We start from the raw sequence: 16108 nt of genomic DNA on the forward strand, positions 1-16108 counted from the left end.
TTTGGATAAAATCTTGTGATATTGTTCGTTATATACCAGATAATTACGTTTGTGATGGACTGTCTTATTCCGGATGAACGCATGCCCCTTAAATTTCTTTACCTTTTACGGAGCATTCGTCTCCTGAATTCACCTCGTGGCACTCTTTGTACTTACAAAGAAAGATAAACATTACTGAAGTATATATTATTTTTCCTCCGTATTCCGTTTTTTATTATAGATTTTAGGTTAAAAATAACTAAATACAAAAATCAATTCCCCTCATTTTTCAACTACGTAATTCTACGGTCGAATTTATTTTTGTGTATATTATTTTAACTATTTTTGAATTTATATGCGTGTATGCGTCAATATTTTTTTTTTAATATATAATAAGTGCTTTGCCCTCGTAAAATATTATATTCAATAAATTTTGTTCAAAAACTGCTTTATTCTTTTATATTAGTGTTGTAGTTGTTATTTATATTATCATTTTCACGAAACGACAACGAGACTTACATAATGGTACTTAACTTGTTAAAATTCATAATTATATTATCTGCTTGGACTTTAAAAATAACTTAGGCTTGTTTTATTTAACTTAATAGACGAACATTGATCCTGAAGAAATATATACATTGCACGAGAAGCTTGGCACTGGCTCTTTCGGAACAGTTTATAAAGCGTGCGTGTAAAAATAATTATTTTATCATATATACTGAGAAGTATCAAACAAATAATATATTCTCTGATTATACAAAACAGCATAAATAAAGAAACGAACCAAGTAGTGGCTATTAAGCAAATCGATTTAGAAGATTCTGATGATGATATTAGCGAAATTCAACAGGAAATTGCCTTACTATCGCAATGTGATTCATCATATATCACTCGTTATTACGGCTCGTTTGTCAAAGGATTTAAATTATGGATAGGTAAATAATTGATTATTTTTTAAATTTAAAAATTCAGAATGTAATTCCTTTTTTTTTTAGTAATGGAATATTTAGCCGGCGGATCATGTCTAGATTTGGTAAGGGATTCGTTGAATCAATTTAAGGTTGTAACTAAAATTTAATTTGCTTTGAAATATATTTCAACAGCTTAAACCCGGCCCGTTTGATGAACAACATATTGCCATAATTTTAAGAGAGCTTTTATATGGTTTGGAATATTTACATATTGAAGGGAAAATTCACAGAGATATTAAAGGTACTTTACTAATTAATATTCATTGTTTTAATTTATGATTCATTATATAAACTATTTTCTTTATGCTTTTTATTTAGCCGCCAATATTCTACTTTCTGATAAGGGAGAAGTCAAAATAGGTAATTTTTATATGTCGATTGGTCAAATCGACTACTGTAGACAAAAAGAAAGCTCATTTCTAGTGCCAGAACATCAGATAAACTGGATTTCTCCAAATCCGGCACCAGATAGACGTATTAGTCTCAAGTTGGAGCTAAAGCCGGTATTGGCTCTCCGATTGAGTCTAAACGGGATCAAGGCAAACGCCTACCTTGTTAGAATCTTAATGTGTCTCGTGCACAATGGACCATAGAAAAAAAATTATTTTTCATTAAAGTTATTTTTATATTTTTATAGCCGATTTTGGTGTTGCTGCACAACTTTCTAATAATAAGAGTAGGAGAAACACTTTTGTCGGAACTCCCGTAAGTAATAAAAGAAATACTATTTTCATGCATTGGAAGTCTGTTATACTCTCTCATCAATAATCGTATTATGATATAGTTCTGGATGGCACCTGAAGTAATCCGACAAGCAGGCTATGATCATAAGGCTGACATATGGTCTCTAGGAATAACGGCTATTGAAATGGCCAAGGGAGAGCCGCCATTGTCCGAGTATCATCCGATGCGTGTTCTTTTTCTTATACCCAAAGCCAAACCTCCAGTTTTGGAAGGCAATTTTACTTCTACATTTAAGGATTTTGTTCATTTATGTTTGACAAAGAATCCTCTCGATGTAAGTTGTTGATAATTTATGAAGATGAACGTTTTTAGTTTATTGGTGTTACAACTCTTTTAATGAATAGCGACCTACTGCGAAAGAATTATTGCGCCATCGATTTATTAAGTCAGCTCGCCCTACTGTGTCATTACAAGAGCTTGTCGAACGATATAAAGTTTGGAAATCTAGTGGTCCACAAAGAGCTGCTTCTGTTTTCCAGAAAACTCTGTAAGTTTATATAAAGTTTATCCTATATGGTTTTCCCGAATTTAGTGATTGATTTTTTCGCTTAAAATCAAATAGAACGGTTAATAATAATACTTCAGAATTTATTTGGGATTTCGAAACTATCAAACAAGCAGCAAAAAATGGCACTATTAAAGTAGAAGCCAATAAGGATGGTATTATTAAAATAGAAACTAAGAAGGATGGAGTTATCAAATTGGAGACAAACAAGGATGGTACTATCATAATGGATCCAGCAACAATAAGAAAGCTGAAAAATGCAAATTCTGTATGTTAAATTATTAATTTATTGAAATTATTTAAATGAAAAGTAAAATATTCATATGTTTTAATTCTTTAAGCTATCGAATAATTCTACGGTTAAAGCTTCAGATTTTACTGTAAGTATACAAATTATATTAGATCATTATATGTGGTATCACATTAATACATTTTATTTTTCATTAGAATCGGGGAAATTTAGAAGATTTAGCAAATTCGAATGCTAATGGCACAATGATTCAAAACCTTACAGTTGATTCGCTTTATATGAACGGAAAGTAAGTTAAATGTAAATAAAATCTTTTTGAAAATGAATATATCTAACCACATTATTATGATAGTGGATTGGATACTGTAAGAGCGCCAAGACCCTTTAGTGCAGCAAGTACATCATCAAGTAGTGCATCTATTTTATATTCAAGTTTTTCCAGAAATGTTGATATTGCAGCACCTGTAACTGAGGAAGGAATTGTCGGAAGACAACTTGTTAATGAAATCGTTCTACCGTCAATTTCACAGGTTAGCTTTAATTATTTGAACATTTAGCATAACCTTTCAACTAAAAAAAGATATTTATACATTTTTATATATCAAATAAAAAAAAAGATTAAGTCAAGAGAATTAAGAGCAAATGAAATTGAAGCTTTAGGTACACTTGAAAAGGGAATCGAAGATTTAGATCGTGCTAATCCAGATTTGGTACTTACTACTTTAGTGGAGATATTATCACGGATGAAAACGTAATTTTTATAATTTTATATTTTTATGCTTTTTTATTAATAGATTTTAATACAATCTGTTTCTTCTTTTGACGCATAGTAATGTTGAAATATGCGACAAATTATCGGATTTGGGAATCGTTTCAGATGCGTTTTTATCATCAAATAATCATACATCCGATGGATCATCATCATCAGATATAGTTGAGGAGAAACCGATAGCAGAAGAAAAACCAAAATCTCCAATATCAGAAATATTATCATACCCTAGATGGATTGACCAATTACGGATGAAATGGCCCATAAATCTAGGTTCGGGTTCATAAAAATTATTTATGAAACTTAAATTTGGTTATAATTGTATTTTAACTATTTTAACTTTGGGTAATAGTGGGGGAAAACATGAACTTTATTTTTATTCTTGTTATCATCTATATTATTATATTTTATCTACCGATTGGACTTTAAAAATTATACAGATTATATTCATTTTAAATTTTTTTTTTTTGTTTGTAATTATTTGTATATTATATTCACTATCTAATTTTGTAACCTTCATTCTTTTATGTTGAAACCATTAACGAATTTATAAATAATCACAATTTCGAATTCGTTTCTATAATGAGATTCTTTTGTATTGTATAAATATGTTAAATAAATTTTTAAATTATTAAACTATTGTTACATAACAAAATCTAAAAATAATAAATTATTAATGTTTAACGTTAAATATCTTATTTAGATTTCCTTTCTGCAGAAGAACTTTGTTCTTTCCATAGCAGCCAAATATGACCATAAATCAGATTAGCAACAACCCATTTCACCAATGTCATAGTGTCCTCTTCACCTCTCATTATCAACACAATATAGGCTGTCACTGCTTCAATAGTATGCAGACTAATCAGGATAACTAAGATTAAATTAATTAGAGTTTGCCCAAAGAATTCTCTTAGTTCTTCAATAATTGCTGGCGATGAATAAGGGTAGAAAGCAATTGTTAATAGAAATACGATAGAAAATGTGGTTATTAATAAATCTGCTATTCCAGGTATAATAAAAGGAGTATGAGAAATTAAATTTTGTGAGGATGAACCGGAAAACATTGGAGGTGGTCTTGTACTTGGCTAAAGTAGATGAAATGGATGGAATTAATTAATACAAATAACAATTGATAAAAATAATGCAAATATATTTTACCAAGCCCAAAGCGTCCTCAGCCTCTTGTGCCATCCGAGTCAATGTAGGTCTAACTTCTTCATACGATCTCAATCGAATTTTAAATTTAATATGAACTTCTGATTTTGATCCATTCTCCTCTTCTACTTCTACTACAAAACCATTGGAATCTATATCTACCATACGAGCACTAACTGCACTTCTAGTTTCTCCATAATACTTTGCGTATCCTAGAATAGTAGCAGGATGTGTATTCATATAAGAAACTAAACGTTCTGAATGAGGAGAAATGGGGTCATTAACTTTACGACTATACATTTTTGAGAAATGAAACTTACTTGACAGGAAGATCCAAAAAAGGTTTGTTTTAGACAAATTCATTGTCACGTGACTTTTATTCAGCATTACAATAGTGCATCATAATTTAAATAAAATAAATAAATAATAAATCGGTATTTACCAGCGAAAAATTGATTCTAAATGCCTCGTCATAGAAAAGATATTGACGACGGGTTAGATACCTCATCAGAAAGTGATAAAGAGTTGTTTGAAATATCTGACACTCTTTTACTGGAGGAAAAAGAATTATTTGAAGGTAGGTTAACCCTATATCTCGGTTCGAATTTGAAAATTTTATTTAGTTTTTTTTTGAATTAAACATAGATCCTTCACGTCGACATAAACGTCGTAAATTTACAAAAGAGGATGCATATCTTGGAATCTGGGCAGATTCTGAAGAAGATCGCCCAAATCGTAAGAAAAGGTGAGTTAAAATTTTGTTATTAAAATTGAATTTTCCTTTCATATGTTTAACGTGTTATATTTATATTTAATAGAGACGTGCGATTTGTTGCCTCAACTTCGAAATCAGTTACAAACGAAAATGATACAGCAGAAAAACATATGTACGTAATTATTTAATTGAATTTTTAATTGTAGATCCGGCTGCAACAAGACTTTTCGAACAAGATCAACATCGCTTTCCAATAATTACATACTTTAGTAATACCGGCACTGATTAATTTTGGTAGTCGCTCAAAAATTTTTTCTCTCCAACTCTAGCGCTTAATAATATGTTAACCTTATAATTATGTCTTTAGAAGTAAACAGTTTCCAGTTGATAATTTTAACGAACCAAAAGAAGAAAAAGATGTAATGGAATCTCGTAGTATTGAGGTTGATAATGAAGATGGTGAAGGTCGTGGAGGCCTTGGTTCAAGTTTTTCACAGATAGATGATCTTGATGAAGAACCGCTAACAACCAAAAAAGAAATGTTTTCCTTTGCATCTGGTTCATCTTCACGAGAATCCACGACGTTAGATGAAATGCTTAATATACAATTTTCATCTACAAAAAGTAAAGGGAAAAGAAAATCTCAGTTTACCCCTCAATTCAAAGAATCTTTACCAGTAGATAAAGATTTTGGAAATTTTGAAAAGCATACAAAAGGAATCGGCCTGAAATTGATGCAAAAAATGGGCTATAAAATAGTAAGTAATAAAACCAAATTAACTCTCGTCAAATCGAATTATTTAATAATTATTTTTCTATTAGGGTGAAGGTTTGGGCTCAGATGGACGTGGTATTGTCAATCCAATTGAATCACAGCCACGACCTGCGAGAATGGGGTTGGCATATCACGGATTCAAAGAGAAAACAAAACAAGTTCAAAAGGATAATGTAGATGATGATGAAATTAGCATCAAACCTGTCAAAAAAGAAAAGAGTAATGCGTGGAAGAAATCTGCTAAAGCTAAAAAATCCAGAGTTGCTTACAAGACTGCGGATGAAATTATCAACGAAATCGGTTCAGGCCCATCAGTTCAACCAATCAAAATCATTGATATGACCGGTCCACAGGTAATTATTTTTTTTGTCATTATTAATTTTGAAATATCTAAATTAGCTAAATCAATTATAATTCCCGTAGGCTCGTGAGATTTCTTCAACTAGTCAGATCTCCTCGCAAGCAATTCCGGACACATCCACACGTTTACCAGAATTACGTCATAACCTTCGATTGATTGTTGATTTATCGAAGGCGGATTTGGAACATTTTACAAGAGAACGTCATGTACAAACTGAACGCACCAAGACGTTAAGAAAAGAAATAGCTAGAGTAACGGCGCAAGTAAATGATGAAACAACAAGTAAGCTATATTGCTAGATTTACACAAAAACGGTTACTTCCTTAGTAAATTCATTTTATGATTATTACGTAGTTAACCTTTATTATATTCTATTCATTTATAGAGATCAAACGTCTTGGAGAAATTATGTCGATCATTAAAGAGTGCAGCAGACATCTTACTGTTTCCTTATCAAGCGATTCCCCCTCATTAGAGTTGTTTTCTGATGCTTTTGAAAAATTACAAAACGAATATTCTAATGAATTCGCTTTATACAATTTGGATGCCGCTGTAATTGCAATAATTACGCCAGTAGTAAGTTTAAACCATTTTCATTATGATTCTCCCAATATACTAGGAATTTTATTTTAATTTTTTTTTCATAGATTAAACAAAATATGATCGATTGGGATCCATTAGAAGATCCTAATTTCGGATTATCATTGGAGTTTCAAAAATGGAAAGGATTATTCAAGAAAAGTCCACCTATAACGAATGCTCCATCTGATAGGTTTAATTACGATCCATACAAGCGCTTTAGGTAAATCAGATAAATTAAGAGAACAATTATTTCCTTTATATTATGATTTTAATCCTTTTTTTTTTACCTTTTAGTGAAATTACTATGACACCCTATGAGAGTATGATGTATAGTGTTTGGCTTCCAAAAATCAGATCTGCAATAAAGTAAGTATTTTTATATGATATTTTTAATTATACATTAGTAAGTTTCTAAATTTAATTCATTTAAATATGATAAAGTAATATGTGGAATGCCCGGGATTATGATCCAGCAATAAAACTACTAGAAAATTGGAAACCACCTTTATTACCAGTGTTTATTTATGATAACATCATAGATCAGCTTATTATGCCAAAATTGACAAGAGAGGTGGACTCCTGGAATCCAAATACTGATAAACAGATGATACATCAATGGCTACACCCTTGGCTTCCTTTATTGAGGGAACGAATGGAACCTTTATACTTGACTATTCGCCAAAAATTCAGATCATCCTTACAGAGATGGGATCCTATCGATACAACTGCATTTGACATTATAGAGCCCTGGAATAACGTGTGTACGCGGGTCTATTCGGATTTGATTATTATGAACATAATTATTAATGTTTGTATATTATTTATCAGGTTTTCAAGCTGAAAGATATGCAATCTCTCATAGTTAAATCTGTATTACCAAAACTTACGGAGACAATGAAGAGGAGACTTCAAATAAATCCAAAAAATCAAGAATTAGGTAATACTTTTTTTTTTTTTTTGGTTTTGCCTCACTCATCTTCATATTTTAATTTATTAGATGTTTTCAATTGTATCATGATATGGAGAGATTTGTTTACCCCTAAAGTTTTTAATCAATTATTTGAAGATACTTTCTTTATAAAATGGTTGGATACGTTATATATTTGGTTAACACATAATCCAAATTATGATGAGATACGACAATGGTTGGTTATATTCTGAACTTTACTACATATTGATGAGAATCATCTAATATTTTAACTTTTCCTTCATTAGGTATCTTTTCTGGAAATCATTATTCCCTAAAGAAATGCTTGACAGTCCAATTATCGAAGAACAATTTACGAAGGCGTTGTGTATGATTGAAGAAAGCATTTCTTTAGGAAGTGAAGCGTCTACTAGGTTTGTTATTCTTTAAATATTTTAATATTTATTTTCTATGATCATGTATTATTATACAAATGTGATTTCATCATTTATCTTACAGTTATCTACGATTTTATTTTTTTATAATAGGTTGTCTCATCCTTCTCAAAAAAGTACAATTCCAGAACCTGAACAATTTAGATTCTTGCCTGAAGAATCTACTGGTTATACGGACATTGCAGATGTAACTTTTTTCGAGATTGTCGAGGAGTTTGCTCAAGATCAAAACCTTTTGTTTTTACCAACAAATAAAACTCATGATTCTGGAAAACCGCTATATCGAATGGGTGGTACACCAGAAGGCGTCGGAGGGTTACTTATGTACTTAAGTGATGATGTAATGTATGTCAAAGAAGGCCAGAACTGGACACCAATGGGATTTGATGAAGTTTTGGAAAAATTAGAAAGTTCAAAACGTCAGCGTTGATTATGTTATACATTAGGGATTATCAAATGATTATTTGTTTGTTTGTCGTTCGAGTGTTCTTTAACGGATCAAAATTTGAGGTACTACGAATTCATAGTTAAAGGCTCGTTTCAATTAATTATGTTAGATTAAGCAAATACTATAAATCAATGTTTTTGATGTAATAATTAATAATTTATAAATTTATCATGTACTTTGAAAAATAATTTGGCTTTTTTCGTACGCATCATAATTTTTTTGCATTCAAACAAGGGTCAGGGCCGCAAATGTATCGTTCTTATACGTGTACGACATACTATCTTATACGACCTATATTATGTGACATATACGTCGTATAAGAACATAGCACCTGATCGTATAAGAACGATACATTTGCGTCAGGGCCAGACTATTACTAAGTCTCGCCAATCACGTGGTCGTGACGGTTAGCAACTTTCACAACTTTCACAACTTTCACATGATCTTATGCAAATTGTTTATAAGCAATACCCGCCATAATCACATGCGGAACACTGAAATTTTTACAATTATCTATATAAAAATTAATATCAGATATACTGTACAAGTTTTGACTTATTTCTTTATTCAAAGCATTCAAGTTATAGTAAAAAAAGACAAAAATGCTACCTATAATTTCAAGTTATACTTAGAAAAACAGCTTTTCTTGGATATTTTTCACCTGTTTAGTAAACATCCACAATATCTTATATTTGAAGCTCTAAACTGCTGATAAACCAATCAAATTTGGGGTCTATGATAGGTTAAGATTCCCCGTGCAACATGATCACATGTTAATTGATTCTCTTCAAACTTTTTTTTTTTAACATTTGCCTTTTTCTCACAATTATGGTACCACGCACTTTGTCTTTTCTCCATAACAAAACTCCTCCAAACGCGCGTTATCGTAAATTACTATTATTGTCGTGTCGTTTCCTCTTTTCAAGGAATCAAACATCTTTCTTAACCACGAGAAATTTATTGATAGAAAGAAATGGTGCTTGTTATTATAGATTTTATGAGCCAATACACTTACTAGAAAGTAAACGGTTCAATATTCCGAAATATAGTTTTCGTTGCTATACAGGCTCTGATAGTCCAAAACCAACTATTTCATATACTATCAGGTTGGTCTGCCTACTCCCTCTTATTTCCAATTGACCCAGTTGTCCTTTGTCAAATATTTAATTAAGCTTTTTACTGTAAAGTGATCTTTCACAAGATACATATCATCGCCTATCAGAAATTGCTTTGGAATACTTGCTAGAATATTTTGAAAATTTAGATGATCGACTAAATATATCCGCTTTTGATGTTGAATATTCGGTAAGTTATGATAAATGTAATTTTTTATTATTAGATATTAATATTTCCAATACAACTTAAATATCAGAGTGGAGTTCTTACACTTAAATGTGGGACATCAGGCGTTTATGTACTTAATAAGCAACCGCCTAATAAACAGATTTGGTTGTCGTCTCCTATCAGGTGGGTGATATCTAAAAATTTCTTTAAATAATTAGGTTGAGTTAATTTCTTAATTTTTTTCATACGAATACTTTATGGAATTGAAGTGGACCTAAGCGATATGATTTTGATTCAAAACACAAAAAATGGTTTTATCATCGAGATAATTCAACGCTGGATGGACTTCTTAATGAGGAACTGTCTACAGTATTCGGTGCAAAAATTGATATTTCTGTACCAACTGGCTAAAATTTTATTGTTTTTATTTTCAAGCATTCATATATATAATTACGAATGCAATAAATGTTCCCTAATCCAAATAATAAAGCGACCACGGCCTTTTAGTGATACAACGTTAACTGTATTGTTTGTAGATCTTCCATATTTCCGAACCCTGAATATCAATGCTTATTTAATCCTTTCAATCCAAATTTATCCATACTGGTACATATTCATCATTTATTTGAGAGTAAAAAAATAATTAAAAATACTCTACTTCATTAGCCTCGTTATGTGCATTTGCATTTATTCAAGATTACTTTATCGTGAAATCAGTAATTACGTATTGATATTCCTTTTTGGTTTACGAATTCTTCGCTTATGTAAAATCTACCTAAAATATTGTTTGAATACATATCATTTAATTAAATTTGATTTTCTGATACGATTATTTTTCTTTGTGGTGAAGCAACCGTTAGACATTACTCCCAGAACGGAATTCACAAAAGTGTTGTGCAAAAAAAAAAACGATTCATATATTATTTGCTATAATAGCATTGCTTATTTGAATAAACTTTTATTGCATAATAGCTTTTTTTTATTTAAAATTAAAAAAAGACTGGCAATTCTGGAAGAAATGTTATATCTTAGACCATTAATATTTTACGCATTATATTCGTACATTATTGTTTCATTACTAAATTAAGATGTTTTTGACTAGATCGGAATGTTTTTGATCGAAAAAATCATCTATTTTGTATGTAAATCGATTTTAATTGATTGGTGATTTATTTATTCCATTTCTTTTTGAAAAAAAAAGAGAAATAAAGTTGATAATGGTAAACCAATAACTGATCTACTGATATCAAATTTTTTTTTTTTTACTTGCATAAAGGAACAAAGGTTATTTTGTTTTAACAGACACATGCTAATCTTTTAAGGTATTGTCGATCAATTTTTTAAATGAGAATAACCGGCTGAAAATTCATACATGCACATGATAATGCACAAATTCTAGCCGGTTTGCATTAATATTGTAAAGTCATATTATGACATACCTACATACCTCAAGTTGAGGCTTTCAATAACTGATCGACATTATATAAATCGGACTCTCGACTCAAACAGTACTCCAAACAAAAAAAATATAAAAAAAAATTATATAAAAAATGGAATCGACAACAGAAAACAGAGTTGAAACTATTCCAACGACTTCTACGGAAGACAAAATCAAAGATATTGAACAAGATGCGACAAAAGATATAACACTACAATCAAAAGAAATAAAGCGAAGTTCATCACCTTTCGAATACCAAAAAGTTGCTCAATTTGATCCACTATCAAACAATAAAGATAAACAATGTACGATTCTTTGATGTTAGTTACTCTCTTATCTACAAAAGTATATACTCATAATTAAATATTTCGTAACTCTAGCTGAAGAGATAGGAACAAATTCAAAAGAAATAATTAACGAAAAGCAAGAAAATGGAATAAAACAGGATCAAACAAATGAAAAAGAAAATACAAAGTTCGAGTTCACTCGTTCTCTTGAAACCAATCTATTATCGTCACAAAGAGGTAGAGAAATTTTTTAGACTTAATATTTTTTTTTTTTGTTATATTAATAACATTTAATTTTTATAAAGATGGCGATTCTTCATATGATAGTATTAATGAAAAACAAATTACTGCAAGCACAGTAGAGAGTGTTGTAAGACAACACAAATTATCAAGAAAGCCATCTCCTCAACAGGATGCACAATTTGATTTTGGAAAGTTTCTTCAACAAATGAGCAATCCAAGTGCACAAAATATTGCGCGTTATGTCAAAAAGTAAAAATTTGTTAGAATATCCCTAAGTCTTAAGTCTTCCCTTGAACAAAATTTAACTTCTTTTGTTTAATAACAGTTTTGAAAAAGAATTTGAACGAAAAGCTTGGACTGTTAATGAACAAATCAGAATCATACATGATTTCTTAGATGTATGTATAATAGTTGAAACGGTGGTCACATATTGAATAGTAACTAAGCTGAAGAATTTAATATTTTTTTTTTAGTTCATAGCTTTGAAAATGCGTAACTGCGAGTTATGGCGGAATAGTTCTGATGTAGAATTTGAAAATGCGAAAGAAGGCATGGAAAAGTTGGTGATGAATAGATTGTACAAATTGTATGTCAGAAAAACTATATTTGTTTAAATTATTGTTTAATGTGATAAAATTAATGAAACTTTTTTTTTCTAGAACCTTCTCACCAGCAATTCATGGTTCAGTAACAACAGACGATAGAGAACGAGACGAAATCTTGCATCAAAAAATTCAAATTTTTAGATGGGTTAAAGAAGAACATTTAGATATACCTACTGCCCCACATAATGAACAATTCCTTGACTTTGCTAAGAAGGGTATAAAATTTTTTATAGTATCTTATCATAATTTGATATATTTGTTAACATGATTTTATATTATGTAATCAGAATTATTGAAAATAAATTATTTCAAGGCGCCACGTGATAAACTTATTTGCATCCTTAACTGTTGCAAAGTCATTTTTGGTAAAATTTAAAATTTCTCAGTTTTAACAAAACACAAAAAAAAAAAGAATAAGATATTTATAATATAACATAATAAATAGGTTTAATAAGACATGTAGACGGAGAAGAGGGGGCAGATAAATTTTTACCCATCCTTATTTTTGTTGTACTATCAGCTAATCCAGAACATCTAGTATCTAATGTCCAGTGAGTCCTTTTTTTATCATATAAATTTTTTATTACAAATTTATTTGCTCATTATTTTTATAATTTGATTAGATACATATCAAGGTTTAGAAATCCAGAAAAATTACAATCCGAAGCTGGTTACTATCTTTCAAGTTTGGTAAGTGTACATTAATATCATTAATATAATCATATAAGCACATTACATTATAAAACTAATTAATCATATTATCATAAAAAGATGGGTGCAATTTCATTTATTGAAAATATGGATGCATCATCACTTTCTATAACACAAGAGGACTTTGATAAGTAAGTAATTACTCCATTTATTTAAGATCAAATATTTTTCATTTATTAATTTATATTATGATTAGAAATATTGAAGTAACCATGAAAGAACTCGAAAGGGAAAGGCCAAAAATACCGGAAAATACGAGAGAAATCAGTTATGATAATGTATTACACCCTTCAAGATCCGCACAAAATTTAAGGTCACCCATTTTGAACCCTGCGCAAGCTAGAGCATTATTCGAAAATGGAAGAAATTTTGCCCAAAGAACGATACAAAAACCGCTTAACATAGTTGGGAAGATTTTTGCAGAGATCAGTAACGAGGCTAACGAAACGCTTAATACACGTCAAGTTAATTCTAATTTAGAAGTAAATTCATCTTCACAATCTTCTTCGCGTAGTATTTCGCCTCAAAGACCACCATCAATTAATGAACAACCTGTTCGTCATAGACGATTGTCAGATAGTGATTTGTTACAGGATCAAGGAAGTAGGGAACGATCAGATTCAGTCTCTTCAAGGTCTTCTCGAGCGTCCAACGATTTTTCTGATGTTCAAGCAGAAGTAGCACGAGTTTCGGAAGCCGAATTTCAAGCATCTCTTGCAAAACTTATCTCGATGTTCCCTGATATGGATTCGGAAGTGTGTGAATCGGTATTGCAAGCCAACGAATGGAGAATGACTTCATCTATAGATCAACTTTTAGAAATGTCGAACCCAAATATTGGAAGAAGTGATTTTTATAGAGAAAATTCTTTTGAATTAAATAATATTTCTGATAATGACAATAATCCACGTGATGAAGAAAAAAATGAATTATTTGCGGTTTCTTAAATTTTTGTTGCACAATTTGAATTCACTTATTATTAATATATTTTCATCACGTTACATATAATTAATTGACTTCTTCATTCTCCTATTGTTTATTTTATTTTATTTTATTTTTATTATTCATATAAAAAATTCCTTTCGCTAAAAGATAATTATTTAATTTTTATATTATAATTTTTTTGTTGATTTGTTATAAAAAGTATTTTTTTTTTTATAATTTTTAGGATTAGATGATTTTAGATGATTATTAATTTTTGCAATCTTGTCTAATAGTTAATTTAGTATTCCGTTTTCAAAAAGTATAAAGTATTGTAAGTATGTATGCTAAATTTAATAATAAAACGTGTGATTTATAAATGTCGCTAATATAAATTCTCATTTATTAAAATTTAGACTTTCCATACTATTTACATCAAAACTAATAAAATTTGTTAATTTAAGAATCACCTAAATATTCCATAACAGAATTATAACCAGCCTTTATGGCAATATGTTTAAGAATACCCGTAGCAGATAGGCCTTTCTTTTTTCTACAAAAAGAACAATTACATACATCTCTACATTTAGGACAATTCCATTCTCCTGATTCACGCGCATCCTGTAAAGTTTGTCCATATCTGATCGAAGAAAAGACGTAAAGTTAAAAATTACGTATAAAGAGATTTTGTCTAAGATGTTTTACTTACCTGCCAAGTAAACATCGTTCATCCATCATCACTTTACATAAAGATCCATCTTCGAGAATATTCTAAAGGAATTTGCGTTAAATAATATTTTTATAAAGCTAACAATTCATAAAAAACTGGTAATACTTACGGTACACTGAACTTTTTCTTCGATCGTTTTTTGACGACATTGATGACAAGTTGTACCATGTTCAGAATCATAAATCCGACCACCATAAATTCTTCTACCAAGATGATTACGAGAAATTTTTCTACAACTTTTCATAATGGTTTTTTCGACGAATTTGATTTTCTTTGGAGTGCCACGTGATTCCTAATGAAAATAATTATTTTAGAAATGTAGAGTTAAAATTGATTTTTGGGATCGGGTAATAATGATACCTTTAGAGGTTTAGGAGGAGGTGAAGCGTAAAATTTTTTTCTACTTTTACGAAGATTATATCTTGGAGTCTAATAAATATATGATAAACTTTATATTTATAAGACGCGTCGATAAAAATATTTAGAAAAAGTGGCATCTTCGCCTCCTTTTTTTATATACCTGTTCTTTAATTCTTTCACTACGACGGGAAGGTCTTCTCCTTTCTTGTTCACCTTCACCACCACTTCCATTATTTTCAGTGATAACACGTGGTTTAGGTAGTTTAGGTTTAATTTGTTTTTTAAGTGATAATTTAAGTAAATTATCATTATCCAACCCAAGTTTTGCTAATATAGCACGATTTTGTTCGATACGTTCCTGTCTTTCCCTTTCATATTCTGCTCCTATCTAATAATATATATATTTTATTTTTTAAAAAAAATAAAATAAAATAAAATAAAAAAATAAAATAAAAAATAATAAAAGGGATAATAAAAAAAAAAAGACGCGTTTTATATCAATTACTGCGGTTTATTATTATACTTACAGTGAATAAGGACATATTTTTTTTTTTATTCAGGTTCTTGCTTTTTTCTTGCTTTTTTTTTTAAAAAAAAAAAATTTGAGAGAGAACTTTCAAGAAAAAAAGAATAGAAGCCAAAAGAAAAAAAAAAAAAAAAAAACAAATGCCACGTTCGAATTACGTTATTATAAAAAAAATATATATTTTATTTAAAAAAGGAATATCAACATTTACGTGTTATGTTTATAAAGAATCTAATAGGAATGGTTTTTTTCCTTTTTTGTGATTTGTAATGTTTTAGCGAATGTAGATCAATAATTATCATTATTAAATTTAAATTAAATTCACTAAATATATATAAGTACGTATGTAAATCGAAATTCAAAAAAAAAAAAAATTTTTTTTTCTTT

At 29.7% G+C, this 16108-nt stretch overlaps 6 protein-coding genes across 6 annotated transcripts; 4 read left to right on the plus strand and 2 right to left on the minus strand.

Annotated features, from left to right (window-relative positions):
• Window positions 1-404: 404 nt before the first annotated feature.
• OCT59_029704 (uncharacterized protein) lies at window positions 405-3862 on the plus strand. The gene is made up of 15 exons (XM_025318665.2): window positions 405-504; window positions 588-664; window positions 745-914; window positions 975-1012; window positions 1083-1191; window positions 1269-1310; window positions 1588-1655; window positions 1735-1968; window positions 2039-2181; window positions 2257-2467; window positions 2541-2579; window positions 2647-2738; window positions 2802-2979; window positions 3067-3200; window positions 3280-3862. The coding sequence occupies exons 1-15, from the start codon at window positions 502-504 to the stop codon at window positions 3503-3505; spliced, it is 1764 nt and encodes a 587-aa protein (XP_025175520.1). The 5' UTR covers window positions 405-501; the 3' UTR covers window positions 3506-3862.
• OCT59_029705 (uncharacterized protein) lies at window positions 3562-4695 on the minus strand. Its single transcript, XM_066145720.1, has 2 exons — window positions 4377-4695; window positions 3562-4303 (listed from the first exon to the last, which is right to left on the minus strand). The coding sequence occupies exons 1-2, from the start codon at window positions 4671-4673 to the stop codon at window positions 3914-3916; spliced, it is 687 nt and encodes a 228-aa protein (XP_065994834.1). The 5' UTR covers window positions 4674-4695; the 3' UTR covers window positions 3562-3913.
• Window positions 4696-4806: 111 nt separating this feature from the next.
• Window positions 4807-8796, plus strand: OCT59_029706 (uncharacterized protein). Its single transcript, XM_025318662.2, has 14 exons — window positions 4807-4950; window positions 5019-5118; window positions 5192-5260; window positions 5456-5846; window positions 5911-6216; window positions 6287-6506; window positions 6610-6800; window positions 6872-7026; window positions 7101-7172; window positions 7248-7563; window positions 7635-7743; window positions 7804-7951; window positions 8022-8147; window positions 8262-8796. The coding sequence occupies exons 1-14, from the start codon at window positions 4836-4838 to the stop codon at window positions 8596-8598; spliced, it is 2655 nt and encodes an 884-aa protein (XP_025175517.2). The 5' UTR covers window positions 4807-4835; the 3' UTR covers window positions 8599-8796.
• Window positions 8797-9444: 648 nt separating this feature from the next.
• Window positions 9445-10723, plus strand: OCT59_029707 (uncharacterized protein; the record flags this gene model as incomplete). Its single annotated transcript, XM_066145734.1, has 2 exons — window positions 9445-9722; window positions 9804-10723. 2 exons carry the CDS (start codon window positions 9445-9447, stop codon window positions 9979-9981), a joined length of 456 nt encoding a protein of 151 aa, XP_065994835.1. The 3' UTR covers window positions 9982-10723.
• A 627-nt stretch (window positions 10724-11350) lies between these two features.
• OCT59_029708 (uncharacterized protein) lies at window positions 11351-14577 on the plus strand. Its single transcript, XM_025318660.2, has 12 exons — window positions 11351-11643; window positions 11719-11862; window positions 11931-12117; window positions 12194-12266; window positions 12342-12454; window positions 12528-12688; window positions 12761-12838; window positions 12919-13024; window positions 13097-13163; window positions 13245-13315; window positions 13381-14439; window positions 14522-14577. Exons 1-11 carry the CDS (start codon window positions 11451-11453, stop codon window positions 14129-14131), a joined length of 1944 nt encoding a protein of 647 aa, XP_025175515.2. The 5' UTR covers window positions 11351-11450; the 3' UTR covers window positions 14132-14439; window positions 14522-14577.
• On the minus strand, window positions 14461-15834 carry OCT59_029709 (uncharacterized protein). Its single transcript, XM_066145747.1, has 5 exons — window positions 15723-15834; window positions 15356-15583; window positions 14945-15127; window positions 14815-14876; window positions 14461-14745 (listed from the first exon to the last, which is right to left on the minus strand). The coding sequence occupies exons 1-5, from the start codon at window positions 15735-15737 to the stop codon at window positions 14565-14567; spliced, it is 669 nt and encodes a 222-aa protein (XP_065994836.1). The 5' UTR covers window positions 15738-15834; the 3' UTR covers window positions 14461-14564.
• Between the last annotated feature and the right edge of the window lie 274 nt (window positions 15835-16108).

Source organism: Rhizophagus irregularis, chromosome 9 (assembly GCF_026210795.1).
Source record: "Rhizophagus irregularis chromosome 9, complete sequence".
NCBI lineage: Eukaryota > Fungi > Glomeromycota > Glomeromycetes > Glomerales > Glomeraceae > Rhizophagus > Rhizophagus irregularis.